This window comes from Ambystoma mexicanum, chromosome 8 (genome assembly GCF_040938575.1).
Source record: "Ambystoma mexicanum isolate Mex_15411 chromosome 8, UKY_AmexF1_1, whole genome shotgun sequence".
NCBI lineage: Eukaryota > Metazoa > Chordata > Amphibia > Caudata > Ambystomatidae > Ambystoma > Ambystoma mexicanum.
In genome coordinates, this window is record NC_090929.1 from 29,776,695 (window position 1) to 29,792,406 (window position 15,712).

General features: G+C 49.7%; 1 protein-coding gene across 5 annotated transcripts in view; it reads right to left on the reverse strand.

Annotated features, from left to right (window-relative positions):
- Positions 1-1,539: 1,539 nt before the first annotated feature.
- The window catches only part of KYAT1 (kynurenine aminotransferase 1), an 825,974-nt gene continuing 811,801 nt past the window's right edge, over positions 1,540-15,712 (reverse strand). For all 5 annotated transcript variants that reach the window (XM_069609197.1, XM_069609195.1, XM_069609198.1 and 2 more), the window contains one exon: positions 1,540-3,280. In XM_069609197.1, the coding sequence (XP_069465298.1) occupies positions 3,212-3,280 (69 nt within the window). In that variant the 3' untranslated portion in view covers positions 1,540-3,211. The remainder of the gene's footprint in view (positions 3,281-15,712) is intronic.

Genomic DNA, 15,712 nt, shown 5'->3' on the forward strand with positions numbered 1-15,712 from the left:
TATTGGCCTATTTCCTAAATCTACACCATGTTATGTATGTCTCCTGGTCATTAAAATGTCACCTTTATACATACCAACACATTAGTCCTGCACCACTCTGCTCGTCCTCACCAATATAATCATGGAAAGATGCAAAGGCATTCCAAAAATGAGCTTCCTCCATGGTGTGTGTTGTTGCTCGATGTAGGGTACTCCTGGTAGAAGTGTGTAGCCACCCAACCAAATCAATAGAGAGTGGATGATTCTCATAGATTGGCTGCTCGAGGCATCCTGTAAGATCCCTGGTCCTCTCCGTTCCTTGACGGGAGCTGGATTTGCTAGGCCGCTCTGCTATTCAGGTTCCTCTGCCTCTAGAGTTCTTTTTTCTGATGACAACGGTTAGAGACAAGAGAGACTGGAGGCACGCTGAAGAACATTCCCCAGTCCAATAAAGTAACCACGTGTCAGAGCGCTGTGGATAAGACATTGAGCAGAAAGCAGAGTTTACGGGAAAACAAGTCAAACACAATGAGACACTAAGGGATGCAGATGACGAGGTGATGTATAGCAGTTAGTGATGTAACTAAGAAGGGCTTATGGAATGCAGCTATCAATTAATGAATGCCACAATCCGTGAGTGGGAGGCAGCACTTAACAAACGGCACTACATGGGAGTGCAGAGAGTAGGATAATTGGCAATCACAAAGCAACACTGAAATATGGTAATGAACAGGAGTAGAGTAGAAATTAATCGGTTAATTATCCTTCATTTATATACGTTGTCAAATTAAGGTTTACTTTAAACTCCAAACTATACATCTAATGGTCTACTTGTGTGGTAACTGATGTATGTGCAGAATTAACAGTATGTCGTTGGACATGGGCACGGATCATGTACGGTGTAACCTCGCACAGCCTTAGGGATGTATGGACAAGAATTTGGCCATCTTATGCTTCTTCTAAATAAAGAATATGTCAAAAGAAGAAAAACAGAAGAGACTCTGCATGTGGCCAACAGTACTCTGTGGGCTGCACTGGTGCCAGCAGGTTTCTGTGGAACCGTGGCCTCACTGTCTGGCCCCTGAAGATCCAAATCCGGTCCACATTTTCCAAGCACCCACACATTACATTTGAATTCAGTAACTCTAGATCGGGTGTATTTACTAAGTGAGGGGTTGTGCTGAAAACCTGGTGTGGTTAGAACTTTGAGCCCCACACGTGGTACCGACCATGGGACTCTGGAGGCTTTGATCTAGAATTAAATGCATGTCTCTCAAGTGCAGCACTGGGTCTGGAATTGAAAGTATTACACATTGTGTAAGTCTCCTGCGGGTGGGTGGGGTATAGGATGAGGTTGCTCTGGCAGAAGTCCTTCTTTTATGCCTGTGGTTTTGTGCCCTTCACATGAGTACATATAAACCATTAGGGTTGTCAGACCTACATATAGACTGGTTTTTATGTACTAGAGGGGTAATTTGACACCCATTACCCGAGTCACAGGGGCGAACAACACAAAGAATTAGCACAGGTTTTAGTGGAAGAAATAAGATCCCACCTGCAGACAATAGACACAATCCGTTTATTTAAGTATCGCCCATGTTGTTAGAGAGTGTTTCAGGGCACTTTACAGAGTGTTTGGTAAATGACAAGAAGAGAAATGGGGAAGAGGAGAAAACCAGACAGAAAAGAGCGATTCCCATTTCTGAAAGTCATTGAGAAAATCATCAGAACATTCATAGCATTTGTGGATTAAAAAGCTGAGTGCTAGCTCCAGCAGCGAAAGAGGTAGAGAACTGGACTGCCCATTACAAAGAGTACCTTCCTTAAGAGGGGTCCATGCAGAAGAAGGAGTGACCCCTCAAAAATTGAACACATCAAGATGAAAAAAATCTAAGGTTAACTCAACAGATGCATCAAATTGCTGTTCTTCCCTGGGTCGACACCTTACAAGGGAGAGATGAGATTTGGTGTTGCAATTGTTTTTTGGTTTACACACATGGAAGATAAGAGACTTCTGGCTCTTTTTCCACTAAAGTAATGTCTGAAGGATTCAGCAGTGGGGGCAGAGGCCACGTGGTTCCAGAGTGAAGCGGTGTCAGGTCTGGGCAGACTGTTCATGGAGTAGATGGTGCAAACCCAACAGCTGGGAACCCACATCCACACGTTTCATAGATACAGCATAAAAGGGTTGCTCAGCAGGACAAACAGCGTGTAGATAATGGCAGCATCACGTTCATGGGACGTAAATACCGTCAGAGAGCGCCAGCTACAGGTAATCTAGGACACAACGCTGGCATGCATCCAATGGCAAAAGGATGGAGGGCCCTACCAGATCCCGTCAATGATAGGATAAGGAGATGCGCACATTAAATCATGTGGAAAGAAAAAACAACGGATCATGAGGAAGGAGAAGGGTACTGTCCACATGCAGGGACATGGGTGGACCACAGTGGATCAGGGAAGGAAGCCCACAGCACAGCATGTGTAGTTGGGAGACTGGGGGCTTTAAAAAACATGGGTTAAGGGGAAAACAGTAAATCCTGAAAGGAGGACCAAAGCAGATCATAATTCAGATTGGAGGGTGGATGGCCATACTATGGAGTTCAGGGGGACCACAATAGATCCTGTGTAGGACAGAAAAGGAAGGGGTGTCAAGAACTGAGAAAGGTGTACTGTAGTTACATGTGGGGGTCTTGGTGAGGAGAGAAGGTCCTGAGCAAATGCAGACCTCGTAAAGGGTTCAAACAATCGTATGGATCCAGGGTAGTGGTGTCCAGGAGGCAACTTATCTTGTCTGATTAGAAGAGGGACGTTTGGGGCATAGAGTGTAGCCGAATGAAAGCATCTAACCCTGTGCAGGAATTGGAAACAAAATCAGAGAACCTTTGTAGATCTGGGTGAGTGGTGGGATGCCATATATGATTTTCAATGGGTCTGCTAGATTCTGTGCATGATTGGGAGTGGGATCACCCCATGTAAAACCAGAAGGAAACTTTTTAATTCCATGCTGGGCTGGCAAAGGGCCTCCTGGGTGGAACAGGAGAGGCAGGGTTGACACCATGTAGAGCAGGTAATCAGAGGGCGTCCAGTGTAGGCGCGGGAGAGGGATCAGTTTCCATGCTCCATGCACTGCCTGGAGTCAGCCTAAATGCTGCCACCAGACCGAATAGCAGGATTACTAAAGTGCAGGACAGGAGCTGCTCCATTTCTGGAGATGCAGAGGAGCGGAGGGTCATGATGCAGTCCTGGTGCCTCTCCATCGCCGCAGGATTTCTTCAGCTGCATCCAATGTTGCCTCCTCCTAAAGAAACAAAGCAAGGTGTTTTTCTTAACTGAAAGTTATTGGCTTCATACATTGGCTGCATAAAAGCATAAGCGAAACATTGACAAAGGCAATAGTCTGAGTTTTTTTGTAGGTAAATCTGAGAAACCAAAAGTCCCATACTGGTATGCTGGCAGGAGACCACTCTATTTGTTACTGCTTCAAGTGACGCTTCTCAATATGCACCATGCCCTTATGGGCATAATCAGCCATAAAAATATGAATGGCGCATTTTGAGAAGTGTCATTTGAATCATTACCTATTTATGGAGTAGGGGGCTCACTCCTATGACACTTCAAATGCCACACAGTTCACAATACAGAAAGTTTTAAAACCCAGTCGCAGAGCGATTCTCCCTGAATACCCCAATCTCACTGAGGAGTAGGAATGTGAGCTGTAAATCAGTACAAGGAAATCAAAACATACATGGACCCAAAGAAACACTAAGTTGTATCAAAAATAGTTATTTAATTTGTGTACACACGAGGCAATAGGTATTAAAGAAATGCACTATCAACTAATAACATCAAACGTACATCAGGATAAGATAAAGTATAAATCACAAAATGATCTTGCATCCACATAGGTGGGTAAAAGCACTTCTTGTAGTATTTCAGCAAGACCTTTGTTCTAGGTAAATCAAGAATGCAAAGGTCCAACATTAGCCGGTTAGCAACACTGTACAGAATCGAAGTAAGGCTTAGGGAGTCTTTACTTAACTAGAAAAGAGTTCTTCAGTACAGGTTTGGAAAGAAAACCAGTAATGCCAAAGTCAAGAGGAATGACATGCATTACTTACCGTAATAGCATTTCTTATGATTGTATCTGCTTAGATTCACATGCTATGCATGTGGTCCGACATCCAGTGGTAACCGTGCAGTATTGCATCTTGTCTTTCGGGGACCAAAAGGGGACGTCAGCATAGACGTGTCGAACACTATCGCTGTCGTGACGTGTGGTGTACCCAAAATCCCTCACGCACCGAGGTCCCTCCGATTGTATTTTGTCTGCCATGAGGGAGCCCAAGGCTAAGTGAGTGAGTACATAAAGAGAAAGCAGTAAGACGCCTATGTTCCTTCCACCCTGAGCGGGGAGGTAGGGAGGGCGCATCTGAATCTAAGCAGATACAGTCATCAGGAATGCTATTACGGTAAGTAATGCATGTCTTCTGATGCTTGTTAATCTGCTTAGAATCACATGCTGTACATCGACCAGCGAGCAGTACCCGGAGTTGGAGGTGGGTTGTGAGAAGGAACAGTAGAGAAATTAGTACTGCTTGTCCCACCTGAGAATCAGACCTAGAATGAGTGTTTAGGCAATAGTGTTTTGTAAAGGTGTGTACAGAACTCCAGGTTGCCGCTTTGCAAATGGACTCAAGAGGAACATTTGCAATGAATGCTATGGATGCCCCAGTGCCTCGAGTAGAATGTGCTCTAGGCTTGAAGGGCAGTTCTCTCTTAGCAAGAGTGTAACATAGTGTGATGCATTTGACAATCCACCTTGAGATAGCCGATTTAGAAACAGGATCCCCTTCTCTACCAGCTGCCACTGAAACGAAGAATTGTTTAGTCTTCCTTAGTGGTTTAGTTCTTTCCAGGTAAACATGACTGCCCTGCGCATGTCTAGTGTGTGAAGGCTTCTTTCGGCCATGTTAGTAGGGTTCTGGAAGAAAGTGGGTAGTTCGATTGATTGGTTCACATGGAACTTTGAGATGAACTTAGGCGCAAACCTGGGATGTGTGCGCAGAACTACCTTATCTTTGTGGACTGTAACAAAGCGGTCTAGAACAGAAAGAGCCTGTAGTTCGCGAACCCTTCTAATAGAAGTGATAACCACTAGGAAGGCTGTCTTATAAGTCAGGTCTTTCAGACTTGCTTTATGCATAGGCTCAAAGGGAGCTCCCATGAGCCTGGTTAAAACCACATTTAGATCCACCCAGGGTCCAGGTGAGAAATGGGAGGATAAATCCTCTTAACCCCTTCCATAAAGGCTTTAATCACCGGTATTTTCCACCACAATGCCTTTTGTTGTGATGTGGTGTATGCTGACAGAGCAGCCAGATGAACATTTAGGGAATTAAATACTAACTCAGAGTCCAACAGTTGGGTTAGATATAGCACAATGTGTGTGGGTGATTAATCGATGGGATTGACGCCCTTGGAATTGCACCAGATGACAAAACGTTTCCATTTGCTTCCCTGAGTATGTCCATGCACCTCTGAGGGAGTTCCAGGTGTCCAAACTCTATGATCTCAGGAGCCCTGCTGCTTAGTTCAGAGTTTGTGGGCATGGGTGTAGGGTCTTCCCCTTGTCCTGAGACAACATGTTGTACGGGCAGAGCAGCTTGACTGGTGGGGAGAGGGACATTTCCATCAGGTGAGCGAACCAGGGTTGGTGGGCCCACATGGGCGCCACCAGTATCATGGTAACTGATTCCTGGTGCATCTTGTGCACTATCTTGTTGAGAAGGGGCGTCGGGTGGGGGGGTCGGGGTAGGAAGCATAGACAAATTTCCCCGACCAAGTTATCCAGAGACCGTTCCCCTTGGATCGGTTCTGGGGGTACCTGGAGGCGTAGTCTTGGTATTGGGCGTTCTCCTGAGTAGCGAACAGGTCGATCTCTGGGAAACCCCATTCTGCGAAGACGTTGGACACAATGGGCCTCATTACAACCTGTCAGGTTAGGATCGCGGTGATTCCGCGACGGCGGTAACAAAGTTTCCGTGTCCGCAAGATTGCGGAAAGACCGTCCGCTTACGTGCTGTCGGTCACGCGCACCACACGGATGCGGAAGCGTTGTTACCACCATCACGGAAAAAGCCACGGAAATGGACATAGCGCTGCCACAAGTAGCGCAAAAACCGTGTCCGCCTCTGTCGCCACGGACACGGAACCGGAAATACCATGATCGCCAAAACAGGAAACAGAGAAGCGGCCATCATATAAAGCACAATCCATTGCCATCCAGAGTCAGCACAAGCGGAATCCACACTGTGAGAAGGCAAAAGGGACCACCAGCATGTCTGCCAGGATTCCAGCTCAGAGGCAGCGCTTTAGTGAGGCGGAGCTAACTGTTCTGGTGGAGCATATAGTGGAGCATGCAGAGATGCTGTTCAGTGCCGATCAATGGCGTGCCACACAGCAGCGGAGGAAGGAAGTGTGGGCGGAAGCAGCACGCAAGTGCACTGCTGTGGCCGTGACTGTGAGGAGTGTCAAGGACTGCCACAAGCGGTGGGACGACCTCAGGCTGAGGGTTCGGAACCTGATCTCCACACACCGCCAACGCAGCAGTGGGACAGGTGGAGGACCCCCTTCCCCACTGAGGCTGCAAGCATGGGAGGAGCGTTGCAGCAGTGTCCTCCACCTTGAGGGCATCCATGGGATCGGGGAGGCTGAGGCAGGAGTGAGCCCACCTGCAGATGCTAGTAAGTGGTGAAACATGAATGCTACATGAGAACATGTTGATGGCATGACTGGGCTAAAGGACCCATTAACCCCCCCCCCCCCACCCCAAGCAGTGCATGACTGGGCAAAAGGACCCATTAACACCCCCCCCAAGCAGTGCATGGCTGGGCCAAAGTACCCATTAACACCCCCCCCCCTCCCAAGCAGTGCATGACTGGGCCAAAGGACCCATTAACAACCCCCCCAAGCAGTGCATGACTGGGCCAAAGGACCCATTAACAACTCCCCCCCACCCCCCAAGCAGTGCATGACTGGGCCAAAGGACCCATCATGATCCGTATGGCAACCAATATCACAACAATGTATACCCCCAACAATCAGATGCATGGAACTAACACTATTGAATGATCAACCTGTCCTGATGCATGTGATGCACACATCAGCCACCACCACATCACTAATTGCATGTCCTCTGTGTCCCCACAGCCGTGTCAAGTGACAGTGATACTGCACAACAGGCCAGGCAATCTGCACCGGCACATGTCCAAGCCACCGCCCCTGCACAAGAGGATGCTGCCAGCAGTTCAGCATCTCTGCCCCCAGTGCCAACTGCAACAAATGTGCCGGCCACCACCACCAACATCCCCAGCGTCTCCACGCTGCCTGAGTTAACACAGGTGCCACGGGAACCCATCGTTCCCACCCAAACCAACACAGAAGGCAGCTGCACTGCAGAGGAGGCGGCCTGTAGTGACAACAGTGCCCCGGCAGAGCACTCTGATACTGGGCCACAGGGGGAGATACCCACATTTGATGACCTGGGATCCTTCGATCAGCTGGAGTTTAGTCCCACATCACTCAGAAGTCCCATGAGGTCACCCACCCCATCTATGGCAGAGCTTAATTCCCGCATGCAGCGGATGGAGGAGCAGCAGGCTACCCTCACCCAGCGGGTGGAGAGGCAGCTCGAGGAATCTAGGCTGCAGAGGGAGTGCTACAGCACGTCAGTGCGTCGCCTATCAAGGTCCATTGGACGCTTTTCCAGCACTATTGTCACCCTGGCACGCCATGTGCGGGAGGGTAATGACAACACCTCCAGGCTCATAGAGTCCATGTTGATTGGGCAACAGGCAAATATTGCATGTATGCCATCTATACCTGATTCTGTGGCATCCAATACCACCACCCCATCCAGCTCCACTACTGCCAGTCCAAGGAGGCGCTCAAGTCGGCTAACGGGGCTCTCGGGCAAGGATGCACAGGCACAGAAGCGCACACGGAAGTGATGGAATGTGTGTGGGGCACTGCAGGACACACGTGGACTTGAAGGGTGTGAGGGGTGGGTATGTTTGGGTGGTGGGGGAGGTTGTTTTGGGTGTTTGAACATTGGGGCCTGGGTGGGGGTGGGTACGTTTGGGTGGTGAGGGAGGTTGTTTTGGGTGTTTGAACATTGGGGCCTGGGTGGAGGTGGGTACCTTTGGGTGGTGGGTGGGCACGGGTGTACAGCTTCCCTAACCATTGCACCTCCTTCCCTGTTGTTAATTCATCAATATATCATCATTTGAAATCAAAACATACATGTGTGGACATCTATCATTTCATTTGCAGTGCAACAAATCATTTATTGTCATCACCATGCCCATGCATTGCTGTGAATGTGCTGTGTCTCAAAAGTAAATGCGAATCAGTTCATCTCATGCTCTTTGGCCATCAAGTGGACCCCCAGGGGGAGGTGGTGCCATCCCATCTCCATCCCCATCCCCATCTCCATCCCCATCCCCATCGTCTTCATCTGCGTCTGGGGGCATTGGGATGTTCCTGCGCAGGCAGAGATTGTGCAGCATGGCACATACGAGCGTGATGTTACCCGTCTTCACTGGGCTGTAATGCAGTGATCCGCCAGATCTGCTCAAACAGCGGAACCGGGCCTTCAGCAGTCCGAATGTCCTCTCAATCATTCCACGTGTGCGGACATGTGCCCTATTGTACGTCTCTTCATGCCTGTTCCTTGGTCTCCGTACAGGTGTCATCATCCATGGCGTGAGTGCATATCCAGCATCACCTACATGGGATGTAGATGGGGGGACATGTCAGTGTTTGTTGTATCATGTCTTCAACTGATGCTGTGCTATTTTGTATCATTGTTCATTCATGCATGTGTGCCATGGAGTGGTTGGAAGTGTTTATCGGCCATCATAGTGGATGTAGCCAAATGGATATTGACCTACACATTTACGTGCATGTGTACTCTGCCCTGCGGGTGACATTTGATTGCGAGTATGGCATTGTGCAGTGATGTGCACACATGGCAGAGTCACTCCACTATAATGAAGTAGTCGATGCAGGACGTCTCATGTACAGGCATCATGTGCATTGGGAGGGCAGTGTTCCATTTGTGGGTGGGTGTTTGCAGTGGCACAAGGCGTATGGGACAGTGACAGTATCGGCTGTGTGTGTCATGTGGCAAGGTATGTACGGGCACACTGTGTTGACCTGTCATGTCTTCCTTTGTGATGTTTGGGATCCGCTGTCTATTTGGTTGATGGCAGGGGGGGATGGGGGTGATGCATGTGCGGTCACAGCGGCACACTCACATTGCTGATTGGCCTGGACACATACATAACGCTTCAACAGGGTTGGAGCATTGTCAGCTGTACTCACTAAATAGCCATGTGTTTTGTCCAGCATAGCGTTCCAGGTACCGTGGCAACGTGGAATTCCGCAGTACCATTGAGTCATGTGATGAGCCTGGGAAACTTGTGCAGCAGTGTGTTATCTGTAGCGTGGCATCACATACCATCTGTACATTCAACGAGTGATACTGTTTCCTATTGCGGAACACCATCTCAATTGCACGTGGTACTGTCAGCTCAATGTGGGTGCAGTCAACTGCACCTATGCAATTTGGCATGCCTTTTATGGCATGGAAGGCCAACTTGGTGGCAATGACCTCGGGGAGGGTAAGGGGTAGAGCTATGTGTTCCGACACATGGCACAAAAGGGCATCCAGTACCTGTACCAGGATTTTTGAAAAACAGGGTTGTGATATGCCGTGCAGCTCACCGACCGTGTGTTGATAGGTGCCAGTGCCAAGGAAATGCAGCACAGACACAACCTTCAGGAGGGGGGGTGTGGCGGTGGGGGTCTCTATGTGGCTGCTGATGTTGTCCTCGATCATGGCAGTGATGTACAGGATTGTTGAAAGGTCCAGCCGGTATAGTGTGTGGATCTGTCCTGGGGTAAGGTTCCAGGGTGAGGCCCTGATGCATGGTATTGCAGGCTGCCTGCGGGGTTGTGCCGGCTGGACAATGGGGTTTGCCACAGGTGCAGGGTTGGCTGGTTGGCGCCTGAGCCTCCTCCGCCAGCTCCTCCTCTGCACCATTGCTACCATCATGTGCAGTGCTGTCTGTTGGTTGAGTAGGCCCAGTCCAAGTGCAACTAGAGCTGCTGCCTGCATGGTTTTGTGTTGTGTTGGGCTGGGTGTGGCCCTTTTGTAGGCTCCCAGTGTGCTGCTGGGTCCAGCTGGGCTGATTTGGTGCACCTGTGCCCTGATTCAGTTCAGCAGGCACTGTTTAACGTCATGTTCGCGTTGGCGGCGGTACCGCCACTTGATCACGGTTTTAACGCCATTTTTCTGGCGGTGTTTCCGTGTCTGCGCTAGTTGTGATGCTCGCAGTGTTTCGTATTGCCGGTAACTGAGGGGTTTCCGTGCAGGTGGACTTTACGGGACCCTTAACTCCGCGGTGGTGGTTGGGGGAGGTGCTATTTCCGGGTCCGCGGGTCATGATTGGGCGGACGCGGAAACAGTGCCGGTATGGTTATACCGGCAGCGTTAATTCCGGACCGGAGCACTTGTAATGAGGCCCAATGTCTTTGTGCAGTCGCCATTCGTATTCTTCTGGCAGAGGAAAATCTCTGCGAGTACATCTGCCAGAAGACTGAATTCCCTTGGAACATGTTGGGACAACAAAAACATCTTGTGTTTGAGAGCCATATCCAAATGTTTTGGGACAGCTTCGATAGCCCTGGAGAGGGAGTGCTCACCTGTTTGTTCAGGTAATACATTGCTGTAGTGCTGTCCGTTGGGATCAGCACCGTCTTCCCTTGCAGTTGCATCTGAAAGGCCTTCAATGCACTGAACACTGCTAATGGCTCCAGTAAGTTTATATGGTTGGACGCTACTTGAGGGGACCACACTCCATGCGCTGTCTGCTGAAGCAGGTGAGCACCCCACCCCGTGAGAGATGCATCTGTTGTGAGAGTGGTTTCCACTGCAGGGGTGGTGAAGGTCTTCCCCTTCAAGAGGTTTTCTCTTGAACACCAATGCAGAGAGAGAATGAGGGCTGACGAGACAACTATCAGATCTTCCCATTGTCCGCTGGCCTGACACCACAGGCTGTTGAGCCACTCTTGCATGGGACGCATGCGCAGTCGCACGTGGGGAACCAAGTATATGCATGACGCCATCACCCCTAGCAAACGCATGGCTTTGCGTACCGTCACCTCCCGACTGGCTACATATTGAGGGATCTGAGAAAGCATGTTCTGAACCCTCTCGTTGGAGGGGAAGACAAGGCCGTCTTCCGTCCGAATTAGAGCTCCTAGAATTTGTTTTACTTGGCTGGGGACTAAACTGGATTTCTTTTCGTTGATTGAGAAACCCAGGCTGAAGAGGAGATCTACTGTTTTTTGGGTGTTTGTAAAACAAGCGTCAAACGAGTCCCCCGTGATGAGCTAGTCGTCGAGGTAAGGGTAAACTGGGACTGATAGTATTCGCAGGTGTGCTGCTGCCACTGCCAGGACTTTGGTAAACACCCTTGGCGCCGAGGTGATGCCGAAGGGGAGTACTTTGAACTGGTAATGCCTGTCCTGGATCATAAACCTTCGATATTTCCTGTGCGCTGGCAACATTGAAATATGAAAGTATGCATCTTTCATGTCCAATGTTGCCATGAAGTCCCCTTGTTTCAGCAATGGGATCAGCTCCTGCAGTGTTACCATGCAAAATGTCTGGGGTTTTATAAACTTGTTCGCTGGGCGCAGGTCTAGAACAGGACGCATGGTGAGATCCTATTTGGGTACAAGGAAGTACACTGAATAAATACCCTTGTTTACCTGAGGAATAGGGACGGCTTCTATGGCGTCCTTTCCCAGCAGTGCTTCCACCTCTTGGATCAGGATCTCCAGATGGTGCGGTGAAAGGCACCGTTAGCGCGGCGGTCTGAACTGTGGAAGTCGGGCGAATTCCACGCAGTAACCGTGGGCGACCGTCTTTAAGACCCACTGGTCGGAAGTTATCCCCTCCCATGCTTTGAGGAAAGATGTTAATCGCGCCCCGACCGGGGTGGCATGGGAGGGGACCTGGACTTGGTGGTCATTTCTGACCAGAGGCTGTGGCTCCTCTGGGATTGGGGCCTCTGCCTCTACCTTTGCCGCGTTTCTGACCCCTTGAGGGGTAGTAAGTGGGGCTTCCAGATGTTTGATTTGTGTTGAAGTTTCCCATGCCAAAGTTGTTTTGACCAGCACGGGCTTGCTCTCGAAAGGACTGCCGAGAGTTATTACCCCTCTGGGAGGAGGGTTTCTGTGTAATTTTATGCAGAGACCTTATAGTCGAATGCTCCTTCTTGGCTGTCTCCAACGCCTCATCCACTGCTTTCCCAAAGAGTTTAGTCTCCTCAATGGGTTTATTAATGAGGGAGGCCTGAGTCTCAGGTCTAAATCCTGACGTACGCAGCCAAGCGTGTCATTTCAGTAGAGTCCCTTGAGCAAGAGACCTGCCTGCAGTTTCTGCAGTGTCCAGGGTGTTCTTCACCACATTCTGGTTAACCAGTCTTACCTCCGTAACCATGGAGAGAAGCTTTGATTTGGTGGGTTCAGGAACCTCTTGGAGGCCTTCCTGGAGCAAATTCCATTGGGCATCAGCATAGCTTGCTAATAGAGTAGTATTATTAGCAACCCGTATGGTGTACGCAGCTGCAAACGTGACACGTTTGCCCAGGGAATACAGCCTCTTAAACTCCTTGTCCGGTGGTGATTCTCCCATGGCAAGGGGTACCCCTGTCCTCTTTCGAGTGGTGTTCACTACCAGTGAATCTGGGATGGCGTGCCCTTTGATGTATACAGGGTCGGAAGGAGAAGGTTGAAATCATTTTTCGACTCTCGGGTTCACTGCCGTGTTTGAGCAGGTGACACCAATGAGGGAGCTACCCGTCTCTTAACAGAGCTAAGGAGGGGGATGGAATGACTTGCCGGAGGTTTTTCTTTAATGATATCCTCCACAAAATCCTGCTCAGGTACCTCCTGAGTGGCAATCTTGAAGTATTCAGCTGCTTTTTTCAACATGGAGTTGAATGCCATTTGGTCATCTACAGGAGAGGCCTGGTGAGCCGGGTTGGATGGAGGAGAGTCTAGGCACAAAACATCAGAGTCCTGATCTTGCTGTGTCCATGGGTCTTGACCTTCCTGCTGGGTTTCTTCCCAGTTGTCCGTAGTATCCTGTTGATCTTCCTCATAATTTTCGAGAAAAGAAGCTTCTTCTTCTTCATTATAGATGTCTCCATATGTGTCCATGTGAACCACATCTTCCTGTTGGAAAACATGAGACTGATCTTCCTGAATTTGGAGGTTAGGGTCTACCCGAGCCTTTTTCGGGGGATGATGATCAGAAGAACTGATAATCCGCTCGAGCCGATCCATACACTCTTCAAATTTTTCTGTAGTCCATTTAGAGGACCCAAACGGGCCTACGTGAGGAGAAACGACATTCTCCGCACCGCGGCGTAAAAAGGAACCTCTCAGGGTTTCGGAAAGAGGCTCTCAGCTATCTTCGTAAGCCTCATCGGAATCGGGAACCCAATCCGCTGAAATTTTTTCCGCGGCTTGTCCCATAACCTTAGGCGGAACCGGAGTAAAGCCCACTGCCGCCGTAATTCTTCCGATGCTACTTTCGATAGTCGCTGAACCGTCGTGAGACAAAGGCTCCGATAATTTATCGGCCGTTGTAATACCGTCCGCGGCACTAGGGGGCATAGCAGTCGGTTTTCTGGGTAGAGGCCTAGCCGTAGTTCTCGGGCCTACTGAGGCCTTAGAAGTCAAAGCATCGAGCTTTCGCACTTCAACGCGTGTAGGTTTCGGAGTAGCACCCTTATTTTTTTTAGATTGCCCAGTCGCAAAACGCTGCTGCGGATGCGGGGAAGGCTTTGGATCTGAACGATCCGAGGGAACCAGCAAAGTTTTCGGCGGCCCCGTTGTTGCTTTCGCCTTTTTCGACGAAGGCGTCGAAATTGGCATAGGGGTTGTGTGCTTAGTGCGATGCGCTTCTACGCACCTGTCGCCGGGTGTAGTCCCTCTAGCAAGACCAGAGTCAAGCCTTGAAGGATCGGGGAGGGGCGTGGCGGACCTAGAGGCGTCCGCCTCAAGGTCTATAACATCCGAAACGGACGTTTGGTCATCCAAAGTACCCCCGTCACTTTCAGCAGGCGTGGCGGTGGGTGAAGGGGGCTCCACGTGTGACATACCGTACCCGGCCCACCGCTTTACACGGCGCTCCTTAAGGGTCTTAGGCCGAAGGAGTTTACACGCCGCACACCTCTTCTCTTGGTGCTCTAGGGGGAGACAGGCGTTACACATCCTGTGTTCGTCCTCCAAGGATATCTAACCCTACACTTAGGGCAGAATCTAAAAGGAGTCCTTTCCATAGCCAAAGGGAAGGGTGACCACACCAACAGGGAAAAGAGGGGAAAGGAGGAAAGACATAATAACAATATGGCCACCCGACCCCACTCTCCCCTCTGTATTGGTCGGCCAGAGGGCCCGACCACGTGGAAAATCCGGCCGCCGAAATCCACAGCCGTAGACGATTCCCTCGTAGTCTTCGTCGAAGATGTTCTTATTGGGCGAAGTGACTTAACGGGGAATGAACCGACAATTCGGTAAAGATAAAAAATGTCTCTAGTAAGAGTTCCACTATAGGGCGACCAGTTATCTGGGCGGAAAAAAACAATCTGAGTGACCTCGGCGCGTGAGGGATTTTGGGTATACCACACGTCACGATAGGGATAGTGTTACAGAGGTACAGACATGCCTATGCCGACATCGCCTATCGGTCCCGGAAAAACAAGATGCAATACTCTGCGGTTACCACTGGATGTCGGACCATATGCACAGCATGTGATTGTAAGCAGATTAATGAGCATCAGAAAGAAGATTTACTTTTGGGGAACAAGCAATGCCAAAGTCAATGGGTATGCAGCAGTTCTGATGAAAACCTTATTTGTCCAGGTCAGTACCAAGTCAGTTAGACTCAAAATGAGCACCGGGAATTCAAAGAAGCCTCCCTGTAGGTGCATAAGCTTTTAGGCCTGGGTGAATGAATTTGGGTGAACACCCAAACAGCAGAAACAGCACTCCAAGAACAAAGGAGCGACACAAATGGCTCAAGGTAAGTTTACCAAGAGCCCCACAGTACCTGGAGAGTGATGAGGATGATGCAGCTGGACACCTTCACAATGCACGGATGTAGTCTCTTGTTTCTTGGTCATGGTGACGAGAGGAGGGACCCTGCATGGGCTTCTGCAGCAGTAGTCGAGTGAGGGGCTTGCCAGCAAGAAATTATTCTTAATCACATGTCGGTTAGTGGTTTTGGTGCCTTTTTTTCAGCACCACAAGTGAACAATCTTTGTCGGTTGGAATCTTCCTGTTTACTCAGTCCTGCACTCTGGTGAGGGAACTCTGAGAGGTGGATTCTTGCTTCTGGAGGTCCACACAGATGCCACCAATGTTCCAGCGAGATTCGATTACAGAAAGATGATGCACTTCAAATTGGTCCAGGTACCCCGGGTATTGGGGTACTGCAGCCCAGGAAGGTCATGGGACGTCGGGGGGAAAGCTCAAATTGAAGGTGGTCCTGAGGGTGGTAATTCCCATCAGCCCAAAGGAGGATGTTGTCTTTGGCGGAGCTTCCCAGTCGATTCAAAAACAGGGTCAGGACATCAGCGATATTTCTGCT